Below are 14,122 nucleotides of genomic sequence, written 5' to 3' on the forward strand. Positions count from 1 at the left end.
ACACATCAGGAGCTGTCCACAAGTGTCTAAGGTTCCTATTTCAGCTTGTCAACAATTCATGCTTCACTGAGGCAAAACAGTGTGTGCTCTCCTCTATCCTACAGTTCTTCGACCCAGCAAGGAGATTAAATGCTGGTATTATTATGGTGGATAAAATATGTACATAATTGTACTTTTTTAATATAAAATAATAATATCATAATATGAAGCACTTTACATACAGAATTGTATTCTTGGATAATTGCATAATAAATTTGTTTTTATTATTTTCTGACTTTATTAGATTCCAGTTCTTCCTGAGTTATATACTGTTTATATATACACTGATTAACCATAACGTTATCACATAAACATTAAGACATTAACATTGATTATCAGATATATACGAGTAAACTGCTGACAGCATCATGGGCACCCAAGGTATTTATGCTTTGCAAGGCTAGCCGGTCTGGTCCTTTCTCATACTGTAGAAAAGCCAATCTAGAACAACTAGGTAAAGAAAGTCAATCCTGTCTATGATAAAAAGGCATCCGAACACCACAGGCGGCCATGCACAGGGCCCTGCATTTAAAGTGCCCAAGGCCAAACTGGACAAACAAGTCCAATCAACTGAGACGTCATGGTGCCAGACAGCACACCACACCCAGAGAGGTCTTGTGTAGTTATGCCCCATTGGACCAGAGCCATCCAGGCGGCACAAGGGGAACCTACGGGATACTAGACATAACGTATTGCGTTGGAATATTATGACTGATTAGTGTATATACTATACAATGTATGTAATATACAACTTTCACCATGAGAGATTTTAAAAGTACCAGTTTGTGTTTTTAGATCTCTCTAACGACTGTGTGATCACTATGATAACTATGATCACTATAATAGGGCAGCTATTCTTAGTTCCTTAATTAATGAATAGCTTAAGCTGGGGTGGAGCCTAATTCTGTGCTGGTAAAAAAAAAACAGAACAGTGGACACGTTTAATATTCTTTAGTGTTAAACTTAGTTTTTCTATTTCAGTTTTTTTATTTTATTAAAATTATGGTTGAAGAACATGCTAAAATTACTCACTTAAAGTCTTGAACCGCTTATAAATTTTACAAATGCCAACTTTCATGAATGCTTGCATTAATATATCTGCAGTTTCACTTGTTTCAGTGAATTATTGGATATTCTTTGGACACACCTTTTAATTCTCTGCTTTTCCTTTTTTCTTATGTAATTTTTTACATTGTAGAATAAAATTGATGATATCCAACTATGAATGGAATTTTGCAATTAAATAAAAAGAAACAACAATCTATTATCACTTAAAAACACGAACGTCAGACCATCAGGAAAATTCCAAAAACTTCAAATGTAACAGCAACAACCATCAAACACTTGGATGAAACCATCTTTAATGGGGGACCGTTCCAGGGAAGGAAGACCGAGACTTACAATGCTGGGTAAAAGCCTTTAGCCGCGCCTCATTTTTTCATATTTCACTTCCAAATAAGAGGCTGTCTTGTGCTTTTAATGTAGTCTTGCGGCATAATTCTTCAGGCTTCCTGAAGGACCTTTTTGTCTCTCGATTTTCAGTCCAGTCCCTGTACCTGACCACTTTCAGAAGAATGATTTTGCTTGTTAAATCAAACAGTGACCTATGAATCATAAAACCCCATCTAACTTAAGGCATGAGCGAGTGAGAAACAGGTGCAGATGATGACAGATGATCAGGCCGGTGATTGATGTACCGGTGATGCTGAATGCTGAGTGGTTGGAACAGACGAGAGGGGAAATGAGGTTGCTGACAAGGTTTTTACATAAACAACCCATTTTTAAAATGTGTCTGCAGCCTGTTTTCAGCCTGTTGGTAAGAAATCATTACTTAACAGCACATCGGATTAGGGCTTAATTGAATGCTTTACAGGTAGAAAACACATTTCAACATTTCAACATCACATTTATAATAAATATATAAATGATGTGAATGTCTATCTATCTATCTATCTATCTATCTATCTATCTATCTATCTATCTATCTATCTATCTATCTATTAATCAGTGGATTATCAATCTATCAATTAATCATTAACGGGTTCTCAACAATCTCAGCTTTATAATCAATCAAATATTACTCCACTTCCTCTATGCATATATATATATATATATATTACTCTGGTAAATCTAACCTGCAGCAGCCTCTTTGTTTTAGCCTGACCACTGATTTCAGCTCCTGGGTTCTAACTTGGTTTGCAAAGGGATCCTGTCCCGGTGTAGCTATCAGCCCCGGGGAAAAAGCAACACAATGCCTTATAATGTGCACTCGCTCTGTAGCACTGCTTAAAGAGGTCAGCTGGAAAGCAATGAACACAGAAACATGGGCGCAGAGAGATTATAAGCTGATAACACAGTGGGAAACGACCTGATCTCTGCAACAAAATCTAGGCATATTGTCTGACTGCTGATTGTTGGATTAGATAAAAGGAACAAGTCAAATTAATCTGGATGGGTAAATCTTATTGGACATGATGGCTGACAGAGCGGTGCAAAGATTTGTACAGATTTTTTATTTTTCAAAATTATTCTATTAACGTTTATCATGCTGAATCAAATTTCTTGAATAATACAATGACTTTACTATACTGTATATACAGTTCTTCCAAACAAATTAGCTTTATTTATTATGATGCTGTCAAGCTGCTGACAAACTGGATATGCTGAACAGTTATTGAATAAAGAAAGTCGACCAAACTGTTCTGCAGCGTCAAGGCATTTCTTACTATTGTCTAGTTCTGTGTTGAGGAAACAACAGAACGAACTCCCACTTGTGACGAACTCCCATACCTCACAGATGGATGCGGTTACAGTATAAAACCTGAAGGAAATCAGTGCCACCACTGCTGGAGTACCTGCTATTCCTGAGCTGTGGTGGATTTACCAGAGAAAAAGTGAATATTGATATTACAATACTTACTTTTATAAGATGGTAATATACTGTTGAAAATAGCATTTTAGACTTTCTGATTGAAATGGTCTTGAATTTATGGTTCTGTGTAATTGATTTTAAACCCCTTCTTTTGCATTTCTGTTTTTTTTCCTTTTTTTCTTCTTTTTTTTTTAAAGCATGAAGAACTGTGCTGTGTATTCTTTGCCTTTCCTCATTTCCTTCATTCAAGGTAAAGTTTCCATCGCTTACAAATAATGTAAGTCAAACTTATCTAATAACACAGCATTAAACAACCAAACCATGTTACATTATAACATAGTCAGGCACAGTTTTGTATACAGTGTATAATGTAATAATAATAATAATCGTCATAATAATAATACTTTATTAATATTAAATCTATTGTACCTTACACTTTATTTACAACATGTAACTGTACAAGATGTCAAATCAGTCCTGAGCTTGGATTACTCTCCCTATAGTGTTTCTGCATGTTGTCTCCATGTCCGCATGGGGTCCTCCAGATTCTCCTGTTTTAATGGATAGATTCATTCATTCATTTTCAGTAATTGCTTTATCGTGCCAGGGTTGCAGTGCCTTTACCAGGGACATGCACCGGTTCATAGCAGGATGCCAGACAAACACATTTTACACTGTCACATTAAATCTTCTTTCTTTTAAAACAAGTTGTGTTTAGCTTTTAATACATTTTTAATACTTTCTTTAGGATGTTTAAGTGTAAAACTCATACAGGCATGGAATTAGAGTTGTTCTTAGCAGATGTTCGAACAGCATGAAGGCAACTTTTAGAAGACGCAGGTCAAACAAGTCATCTTTGGATCAAAGATGACTTGCTTTTACCCCTTTTTCTTTAAATTGAATGATAATTATGTCTATATAATTATAATATAGAATTTCAAGATTCCTAGCTGTTTTTCTTTAGGACAGCTTTTCAAATCTGAAACAAATAGTAGTCATAATAATGGCAAGAAAGAAAGCTTGAATTTTATCATAAAACTATGGGTGTCTACTTACTTCTTGTAATTATGTATACTTGCAATTATGATTACATGCATCCTAGAATCAAATGAATCCAAGAATCCAAAAGTCACCAAAGCTTTGGGTTGAACCTAGAACCTGGATTGCACTGTTAGGTAAATTGGCTACCCCTAAATTGTCCCTAAAGGTGTAATTAAATATGTGGACATGGACACCCAGTGTTCCTGGGATAAGCTCTGGATCTACCTTGACTCTGACTGGGCTAATGCATTCGCTGAAGATGAATGACTGGGATGTTGATGGATCTTGAATCTTGGCAAGTTGATTACTGATGAATCATAAACAATGGAGGAGAAATTCCAAGTACTACAGTTTCTTCCCCTCATAGTTTCCCTACAGCAAAGGATCATTGGTGGCCAAGAGGTCGAGCCTTATTCCATAAAATACCAGGCATCGCTTCAGTACAACAACCAGCACTACTGTGGAGGAACTCTTATTCAGAAACAGTGGGTGGTGTCTGCTGCACACTGCTGGAAACCGTGAGTACTGCGGCCATGCCTGCACTTTCCTGCCTAAATCAGAGCTTGATGAAAAGGAAGAGCCCTGTAAAAACTGGAAAGCTAACAAATAACATCTCCCATCTGCAGAAACTATTTGATCAAAGTAGTGTTGAGTGAGCATGATCTCTACAAGAACGAGGGAGTGGAACAGGTGTATAATGTCTCCAAAACCCTGGTCTACTATCTGTACAACTACAGGACGTTTGATAACGACATCATGCTCCTGAAGGTATGTGAATCCAGCACTGGTTGGGCTTGACTTTGGCCTTAGATTCTTCAACTGGTTTAAAGTAATCTCATAACTTTACATTATATTAGGCTTTCTTTGTATAGTATCGAAGTAAACGAATATTTTTTTATTTTTTGTAATGGGGTCTTCTAGGAAACTTCTTTGGAAAGAGAAAACTTTAGGTTTTTCTCCTAGAGATATGGGCCAAAGAAATCCTGAAGGGTTGTAGGATTTATTTACTGTGTGTGCCTTAAAATAGAAGAAGAAGGGGGGAAAAACACATTTTTAAATCTATTATCAAAAACTCAAATCCTCAGTAAGGTGAAATGAAATGTAACATTATTAATATGTATTTTATTTTTTATTTTTATTAGATAAATCAGTAAATCAACTATAAAACATAATAATTTAATATTCTTGATAATGATCCAAGAATTTTGTACCCTACTGTTTGTATGGCATACTCACATGGAATGGTTTTCACAGTATAGAGAACTGGACTTCATACTGGATATTATTTTTATTTCTGCACTTAGTGCATCATTGCATTACTGGGCTGAATGCTGATTAACTGATTCAAGTGTCATGAGAGCTGGAACAGAGAAATAATGCTTTCTTTGCATAATCCAACTTGTTTAAAGCTTGTATTTTAGCAATTTGGCAGTCGTGGAAAAAAAGTGTTGTTTCTCAAGGGGACAACAGAATCAGTCTGGGGACATAAACAAATAGCTTTCTAGTTGTAGGCACATAATGAGAGCTGTTTGAGCTACGATGTCACTTTCAAAGTGTCCCAATGATACAAGTCTCCTTGTAGTGATGGGACAAATACTTTAGTTTAGAAAGCTTTTGCTTGAAGTTGGAAATTGTTTTATTATTACTCATGAAAATATCTTGATAGCCTATGCTAAATTTCCCTAAAGTGTAATATTGTGTACCGATGTTCCGAGTTATTGGTGCTTTGTGATGTGTCCGTTCCAGGGTGTATTGCCACCTTGCACACAATGTTCCTGCCATAGCCTTCGAATCACCTCCAAACCCAACCATGGTTCTATGAATTAATGAATTAATCTTCTTTTCTTGTATATTTCAGCTTGAAAAGCCAGCTTACGTGAATGCCAACGTGCAGCCGGTTCAGCTACCAAGCACAGACACGCCACCACTCAACGAGGCCATGATGTGTGTGGTGAGTGGCTGGGGGGTCACACAGGTCTACAGCTATAACCTGTCCCCGGTACTACGTGCTGTAGATGTCCAGATCATCCCCAGCTGCCAGAACTATTATTACTACAGGATCACAGACAACATGGTGTGTGCTGGCTCTCCATTCGGGGGAAAAGACTCGTGCCAGGTAAGTCAGGACTTAAAACTAAATACAGATATTAAGTACACAAGGTAGGCTCTATTCTAGTATGTGCATAATAGTTTTGAATTTTAATTGGCCAAGGCATAAGATTTCATGCTGTTTAAAGAAAAAAGTCTGTTCCCAGGTATAAAGGTCCCAGGTTTTTTTCAAGTTATAAATAACTCAGTTTAATAATAATAATGAAAGAAAGAGGTTGCATGGGTGGAATTGTAATGTGGCATTGAATTGATTTGACATAAGACCATTTAGTAGCATTTCAATAGCAGTGATCACTTTTTCTTCCCACAGAATCCAGAGGGACTGAAGTCTGAAAAAATAGTTTGAATGTTAAAACAATTGAATATTGATATGAAATTTCACTGTAGTAGCAGTGTTCGTTTAGTTTTTATGGTTTATAGCAAAGACTTTTCAGATGAGCTTTCAGTGTGTCCCCATGTAGGAACTTTTAATGTTTTATGCATAAATATTTGTATAAAAAAAGGTTGTGACTTCAGGAAGCTAAAAAACACCCAGAGAGGAATCCTATTTACAGTATGAGTTACATTGTACTATGCAAATTAGACTATTTTCCACAGGTGGTGCACTGGGTCGAGTTGCTTCCTCATAGCTGTGGTTAGATCCTGAGTTCAGTATCGAGTCTTTGGGGCAGTTTGCATGTAGTTCCTTTGTTTATGTGGGTTTTCCATTTTTCTCATGCCTCACAAAGAACCCAGGAGGTGAATTGGTTACATACAGTGAAACCCCAAAATCTGGGAAGGTATTCAGGTACATAGTGTTCTACAATAGACTTGGTGCATTCTCCCCTTACACACACCGTTTCTGGGATAGGTTCTGAGATATAATCAATATATATATATATATATATATATATATATATATATATATATATATATATATATATATAAAATATAATCAAAATCAAAATTCTTACCCTTTGGTATTGGTAGCTAGGTAATAAAGATGCTCCACTGACCTTATAGTAAATCCTACCTCATAGGTGAATGAATCCATGTCATTTTACATTTTATTTCTTTTCATGGCAGGGCGACTCTGGTGGACCTCTTATATGTAACGGATACTTCGAAGGCATTGTGTCCTGGGGCACCGGTTGCGCCAATCCATTTTTCCCTGGTGTCTACACCAAAGTTCGTAATTACATTCGTTGGATCAGCTGGATCATCGACACTAACAGTGACTAGACTGTTTTTTTTTTTCTTTTTTGCAGCTTCTACAAGAAGAAGTGACGTATCAAACATTCATCTTGTGTAAAGTATACTGCCTGTCCTCGCTTTTGATGGAATTAATAAATTAGTTTGAAAAATCAGTCATTCCTAAATAAATTAAGAAACACAAGAGGTAAGGTGTTTCTCAGATGGATAATGTTTGGGAAATTTTGCATATTGTTTGGCACACAAGAAAGTATGATGGGGGAAAAAAGTTAACATGTTATATTTCACATATGAAAAGCTCTTTCTGATTCTACGCTGCTAATAATTCCTATATAAAACATGAAATAACTACATATTTGGTTGATTGTAATCTCACAATCTAAAATACTAGATAAATTTGTCTATATTTTCATCATATAGTACTCTATTCAGATCCAACCTGGAGACTCAGATTGTAAAATGTAAAATGTAAAATGACCACCTGTAAAATGTGGGATATATTAAGGCAGCAAGTGAACACTTAGTTCTCTAATTTAATGTGAGGAAAGCAGGAAAAATGGGCAAAGACCAAGGGACAACCTCATAAACATAAACATTAGATCAATTTTGGGGTGTTAAAATGTGTAGTTCCTCAAATGACCACTAGGATACAAAAGTGAGTCAATCCCTATAGTGTAGGCCCCCATGTCAAAATCCATACTTTAAAACAGAACTTTTTATGCAACTTAACTGTTAACAGCATGGCTGATTTAATGATGTGACAGCTACCCTTGACAACGTGCAGGTTATAGATGACAGAGTTCAATCAAGTCAAGTAACATCAACATATAAAGTAACGCTAGCCTCCATAGCAATTAGGAACGCTAAAGCAGATAGCTAGGTTGTGGTAACCAAGGTAAGCAGGTAAAACAGCCATACTCTAACCAGGGTTGTAACCAGGGCTTTTAAATCAGATCTCCCACAGTTGAGCTTCAAAACCACTCTTGCAGGGTTTGTCTAGTGTCTCTACCTTAATAAAATGAAAATAATTAATATACCAGTTAATCTTGTGCTTTTCCCCTCATGGTGGATAAGGCTATACACATCACTGTCAATTAATAATGGACAGATCAATATATGTGTATACCTGATTAGGTTTAAAACCAGCTTGTCTCATATGTTTTAGAATTCTGGCATTAATAAAAAGAAGTATTGTGAAGCCACACTATAAGACAAAACACAGGTCATTAGAGCATATCATGCAAATATATAATACAGCAGAAAATACCCTAACTGAGAGCCCGGTATGACAGAGCAACCAGAGTGCTTTCATATTCATTTACAGCCCAGCAGTGTGCAGTGCAAATAAAGACTCGCTGAGGGTTAATTAAAGATTATCATTTGTATTCTATACAAAGGCAAGGAAATATGTAATTTTTAACATAGTTACTGAAAATTTACAATAAATATTATTGAAATGCTATGGAAATTTATAATTGCTTATTTTCTGTAATCTTACAATGACTGGTATATATATATATATATATAGAGAGAGAGAGAGAGATCTAAATACTAACACAAACATGAAATTCGCACCTCGGCTCAAAGAAAGTTTTATTTACCGGACCTTCTTAAAATTTTCAGTACCCAGTCTATGGTAAGAACTAAAGTATCTTTGACAGACCACAAATGGGCTAGAGGACTGGGTCAGAGCATGTCTAAAACAGAAGGTCCTTTGGGGTGTGAAGTAGTGGGCAATAGTTAATACCTACTGAAAGTGGCAGTGAACCAGTGACAGGGTCATGGGTACCCAAGGATCATTAAGGCATGTGAGTAGCAAAGCCAACACTACAAGAGAGTTACTGTACTCACCAACATTGTTGGAAAAGTTAATGCTGGCTATGAGAGAAAGGAGTCAGAGCACATACACAGTGCGACACAGTTTGCTGAATACGTGGCTGCAGACGGATCAGAATGCCCCTGATGACTGTGTTACGTACTGACTGGGTACATGAGCATCAGAACTGTAGCAATGAGAGAAGGTGGCTTGGTCTGATGAATAATGTTTTTATTTACATCTTGTGGGACTTATACAGTATTAAGCATGCAGTTTTAGTGTTATAACTGATGGCCATCCATGCTGTTAATCACGACTAGTAATCTTGCTGGATGTAAAATGATGTTCAACTGGTTATTTAATAGCCAAATCGAGAATTTGACAATAATAAAACAAACCAGACTGAAAAGGATGACTCAGTTTACAGTCAGAATGTCAGTTTGTGGTAAGTCTTTTGTTTGTATTGGCCTGTGACTAAACTCACAGCCTTTTAATGTTTGCTAATGAAATGTCAATCTACCCTGCCAAACATTTTGCTATTTTCATACAGCATTGTCGCTTTTCTGTAGAATTTCAGTACCATGCAGAACCAGGCATACACAAAAATATACAGTAAGTATAACAAACAAACTTACTAAACAAAATAAACATATGTCATCAAGATACAGTATATTATTTGACAATTTCACCATTTCACATAAAAACATAGTCATCGCTCAGTGACCTTCGACTTTGACGTGGTTATGTAAGTCATGTACACACGATTCATGCTGTCACGCTGAGTAACATGGGATGGGCTGGGGGAGGTGGAGGTGGAGGAAAGGAGGAGAGAAAGTTCTAGAACATGGATTGGCTACATGTCATCTCTGGGACAGTCTGAGTTGTGACAAAGTTGAGACAGTCAAAAGATGTATAGGGATAAGAAGAGGAAACACTGAGCTACAGTTTCGCATACACACACCACACACACACACACACACAAAGGCCATAAAGACAAATGGGCGACCTGAACAGGAGACATGAACTGCTACATGGGCTGACCCCAGGCTTGATCCGGCAGTCTCTGGAGGCTAAAGAATTTGCATACTGTCCCTACAGCAGGTTCAGAGTTGGGGCTGCACTTCTGGCACATGACGGTAAAGTGTTCACAGGTGAGAGCCTATCTATCCCTTTTTCTATATACATAACCAACAGATGCCTCAAACCTTTAAATAATATATACAGAACAATGCTATTGGTTACATAAGAAATGCCAAGGGAAGTCTACCATGTAGCTCGAAGACATCTGAAAGCACTTCAAGTATATCCATAATTTAAATAACGACAAAAACAGCTTCACTCTTGTAGCTCCTTTCAGTTAAACCAGAGTGATAATGAATAAAAGAAACCACAGCTCAGACCAGTTCACGGGCAACAAACTACACTAATGTTCACAGTCTCTTGTAAGATTGCATATGGGGCAAACAGTTCCAGAAAATAGAGAGGTTGAAAATAAATAAATAAATAAATGACCGCATGTGTTTTTCATAACACATCCTACCGTGTTGATGATTAACACACCAGCTTGGAACGAGGTCAGGACTGTACGCTGGATGTGGCAATAACTTTCAGCCGAGTTCCCGTAAAGTGGTGTTTGTAAATGATCGTCTGTAGAGATGCATCTCTTTAGCAAGTTATCCCTCGATTTTATGTTAAATTCAATATTTAATCAATAGTCAGTTTCAATCAACTGCTTTTCATCTTTTTTCATTATTCTACATTATTGATTGTTAATTAAATTCGTGTAAATTAATTGATTATTATAATAACCTGACCAGTCCCATCTCGAGTCTTTCATTAGGAAACCAACACATGAACAGTATGTTGGTTAGGGTCTACAATGTGACAACTGACTTGCAATTTGATGATAACGTATTAGAAGGAGTGCATTAATATAAATCTGTGGGCTGTACTGTAAATTTCAGACTAAACTACTGTCATATCTGCCAATCCGAATTAGGAATGCATCAACACTGTTATATAACGTCTTAGGAGCTTTATTAATCAAATTTGACAACAACTATATGGATGAAAGGATTTGGCCAAACCTGTAAGGACATTCTATTCAAATACACATACTTTAGTAATGGAGTTGGTCCTCCTTTTGCAGCTATAAAAGCTTCTTGGTAGGCCGTTCACAAGATTTTGGAGTGTTTTCGTGAGAATTTATGCCCATTCATTCTGTAGAGCATTTATGAGGTCATGCACTGATTTTGGATGAGAAGCCCTGGCTCACAATCTCCAATCCAGTTCATCCCAAAGGTGCTGGATGGTTGCGGTCAGGGCTTTGTGTGGGCCAGTCAGGTCCTTGCTTTGTGCACTGGGGTACAGTCATGTTGGAATAGAAAAGGGCCCTCCCCAAACTGTTGCCACAAAGTTGGAAGCATAGCTATGTCCAAGATGTCTTGGTATACTGAAGCATGAATTTTGCTCTTCACTGGAGATAAGGGGCCTGATTAAAACCCCTACTGTAAATTCAGTTTTACTTTTGTTCATAGAGCGTATCTCGTCATTTTTCCAAAAACAGGATGCAATATTGAAAACGCCTGTTATAACCTGGGCATCTGCGCAGAGAGGACTGCCATATCGAAGGCCGTATCAGAAGGATACAGAGATTTCAAAGCCATTGCAATATCCAGGTAATGTGCTTTTTACCATTATATACAATCACCTAGATAATAGCCGTTTATGTGGCAATCATTTACATTGGCCATCTTTGATTTGTTAGTGATTTGTGCGAACAGTTCATCTCCCCCTGTGGAGGGTGTAGGCAATTCATGAGGGAAGTAAGTCAAATGTCATGCATTTATTTTTTTAAAAGTTAGTAACTTGCAGGAATGACTGTTACTAGTAATATCCAACTTTTCACTTGTCATCAGTTTGGTGGCAGCTGGGTGGTGTACTTGTCCAAACCGGATGGTTCCTATGTGGAGATGACAGTCGAAGAACTGCTGCCTGAGTCTTTCGGACCAGAGGATCTGAAGATGAAGAGGGTGCACGCTATTCCAAATGAATTTTAAAACAATTTGGGGTGGTTATAGCAACATCCTGCAGAAATCTTTTTATCAAAATATCAATTGGTATAGAATATAATTCAAGAATCTAATGCTCAAGGGCTATGGAGAGGAGGGTTCTTCTGGGATTTAGGAATTAGGAGAAGTCTGTCACATACTGTATGGATTGAAGGATATTTGTATTAAGAGTATTAAAAGTCTCTCGGAAAGGTTTCATTAATAAGACCCTAATAAAAACATGAGCTATTGGAAAAAAAGGCTTTTTTCAGTGAGTGACACGTTTACAGTATATACATGTGAATCATTAATGAATTTACTAGACTTCATCCTAGACACAATAAACAGTTGTCCCTCTTTTTTTGTAATACTGCTGAATAAAGGTTTATTATTTTGGTGCTCATTTGTATTATTAATTTTAACTTTATAAGTTGTAAATACACATTTGTGTACACTTTTAGACTGTATTTAAAATATATTTTCTGTGCTAAATAAAGATGATACAATTCAATAAATGGAGATTTCATTGTAAATCTGAAAGAATAATCAGAAATATTAAAAAAAAAGTGGTGTGAGGAAGGGGAAGATAGAGAGGACATTTTTTTTTATCTTTTACACTTTCATATAAGTAAAAAATGAAGTATGTTTAAATACCATTCATCATAAACACTTACAGACGGTATTTAATGCATTTGTTCTTTACTTGAGCAGTTTTATTAGAGGAAACTTTTAACTTCTACTACACTACATCCTGTAACAAATATCTGTGCTCTTAATTAACTACAGTACATTTCTGCATTGCGCTGCGTTACATAATCACATGTACATGTGATTTACTCAAGGACTGCCCATTTACTTAAGTACAGGATTTGTATGTACATGATGACATCAGTTATTGGGCCAGATGGGTTTATTTTGCATAAGTTCTTTCACATATATTGTATACATTGTGTATGATATCCTTGATTTTTTACTGACAAAGATGTTAAGTAGAAATCCCACTACAATAAATAGTTGTAGTAAGAATTAAGACACTTAGGATTTTCTGCTATGAGAACTTAATCATTCTTGCCTAATGTGATTCTCCCAGGAATATATATATATTTTTTTACAAACCAGAGGTTCTTTATTCCTAATAACAACACTCTCTAAAATGTCTTATTCTTCTTATATCACACTAATTACATTTATTTTATTGTTCAAAGTACATTTCAGTTTTATCCATTTATAGTTAATTAATCACTTATCTTATAGTAGGCATAAAAGCTTATTCAATCTGTCACTATTCTTTTTCCCCTTTCTCGTAAAACACTGACACTTCTTGCATAAACATCTAAAACTTTCTCCATAATCAGTTATTTTCCCCACAAAATTAATCAAGACCATCTGACCATTTAGAATCGTGAGTTTGTGGTATACTATTAAAACAAATAACAGCCTGTATTTGCTAGTCATTGTGTAAATTTTATTTAAGTTAAACATCAAATAATGAATAAGACATGGAACAAACAAACAATGCAACATCTTATAAATTAAATATATTCCTTTAAATAACTCATTTAACAATATTTTGAGGTCAGGACGCTACAATTCAACTTTACCTTTGAGAAAAGGATCGATAATTTAGATCCAGTACACATAACCGTTTCAAACAAGTTTGTGTGAAATTATTTGTGGATGATGATGATAATGATAAAGCATGGGACAATGTAACAGTGAGAAGAAGTGTTATGTTTTAAATGGCCCATGTGGTGAAATAGAAATAAAGATGCTACATGAAGCAAAACAATAAGGCATTTTTTCATGCAAGCCAACATATTTCACAAGCACCCACACACTCATAAATGGAAAAGTTATAGTGCATTGAATAGGTTTTGTTTGCTTTCATAGTTTTGTTCATTTAGAAGCATGTTCATCAGCTAAAAAACTTAACTGATATATAGCTTTTCACCAGGTGTGAAGTAAAGATGGACATTTCTGTTACTTATGTAGTTAATGCTCTAG

At 36.1% G+C, this 14,122-nt stretch overlaps 2 protein-coding genes across 2 annotated transcripts; both read left to right on the forward strand.

The window, feature by feature from the left end:
- Positions 1–2,840: 2,840 nt before the first annotated feature.
- si:dkey-33m11.8 (trypsin-3) lies at positions 2,841–7,334 on the forward strand. The gene is given in 8 exon segments (XM_053484123.1): positions 2,841–2,856; positions 2,859–2,914; positions 2,917–2,933; positions 3,109–3,161; positions 4,320–4,470; positions 4,579–4,720; positions 5,811–6,068; positions 7,127–7,334. Coding segments are annotated over 8 exon segments (849 nt in total). The 3' UTR covers positions 7,283–7,334.
- A 2,676-nt stretch (positions 7,335–10,010) lies between these two features.
- On the forward strand, positions 10,011–12,595 carry cdab (cytidine deaminase b). Its single transcript, XM_053483734.1, has 4 exons — positions 10,011–10,219; positions 11,635–11,746; positions 11,836–11,893; positions 11,987–12,595. The coding sequence occupies exons 1-4, from the start codon at positions 10,066–10,068 to the stop codon at positions 12,125–12,127; spliced, it is 465 nt and encodes a 154-aa protein (XP_053339709.1). The 5' UTR covers positions 10,011–10,065; the 3' UTR covers positions 12,128–12,595.
- Positions 12,596–14,122: the final 1,527 nt, after the last annotated feature.

Source organism: Clarias gariepinus, chromosome 23, assembly GCF_024256425.1.
Source record: "Clarias gariepinus isolate MV-2021 ecotype Netherlands chromosome 23, CGAR_prim_01v2, whole genome shotgun sequence".
Classification (NCBI taxonomy): Eukaryota; Metazoa; Chordata; class Actinopteri; order Siluriformes; family Clariidae; genus Clarias; species Clarias gariepinus.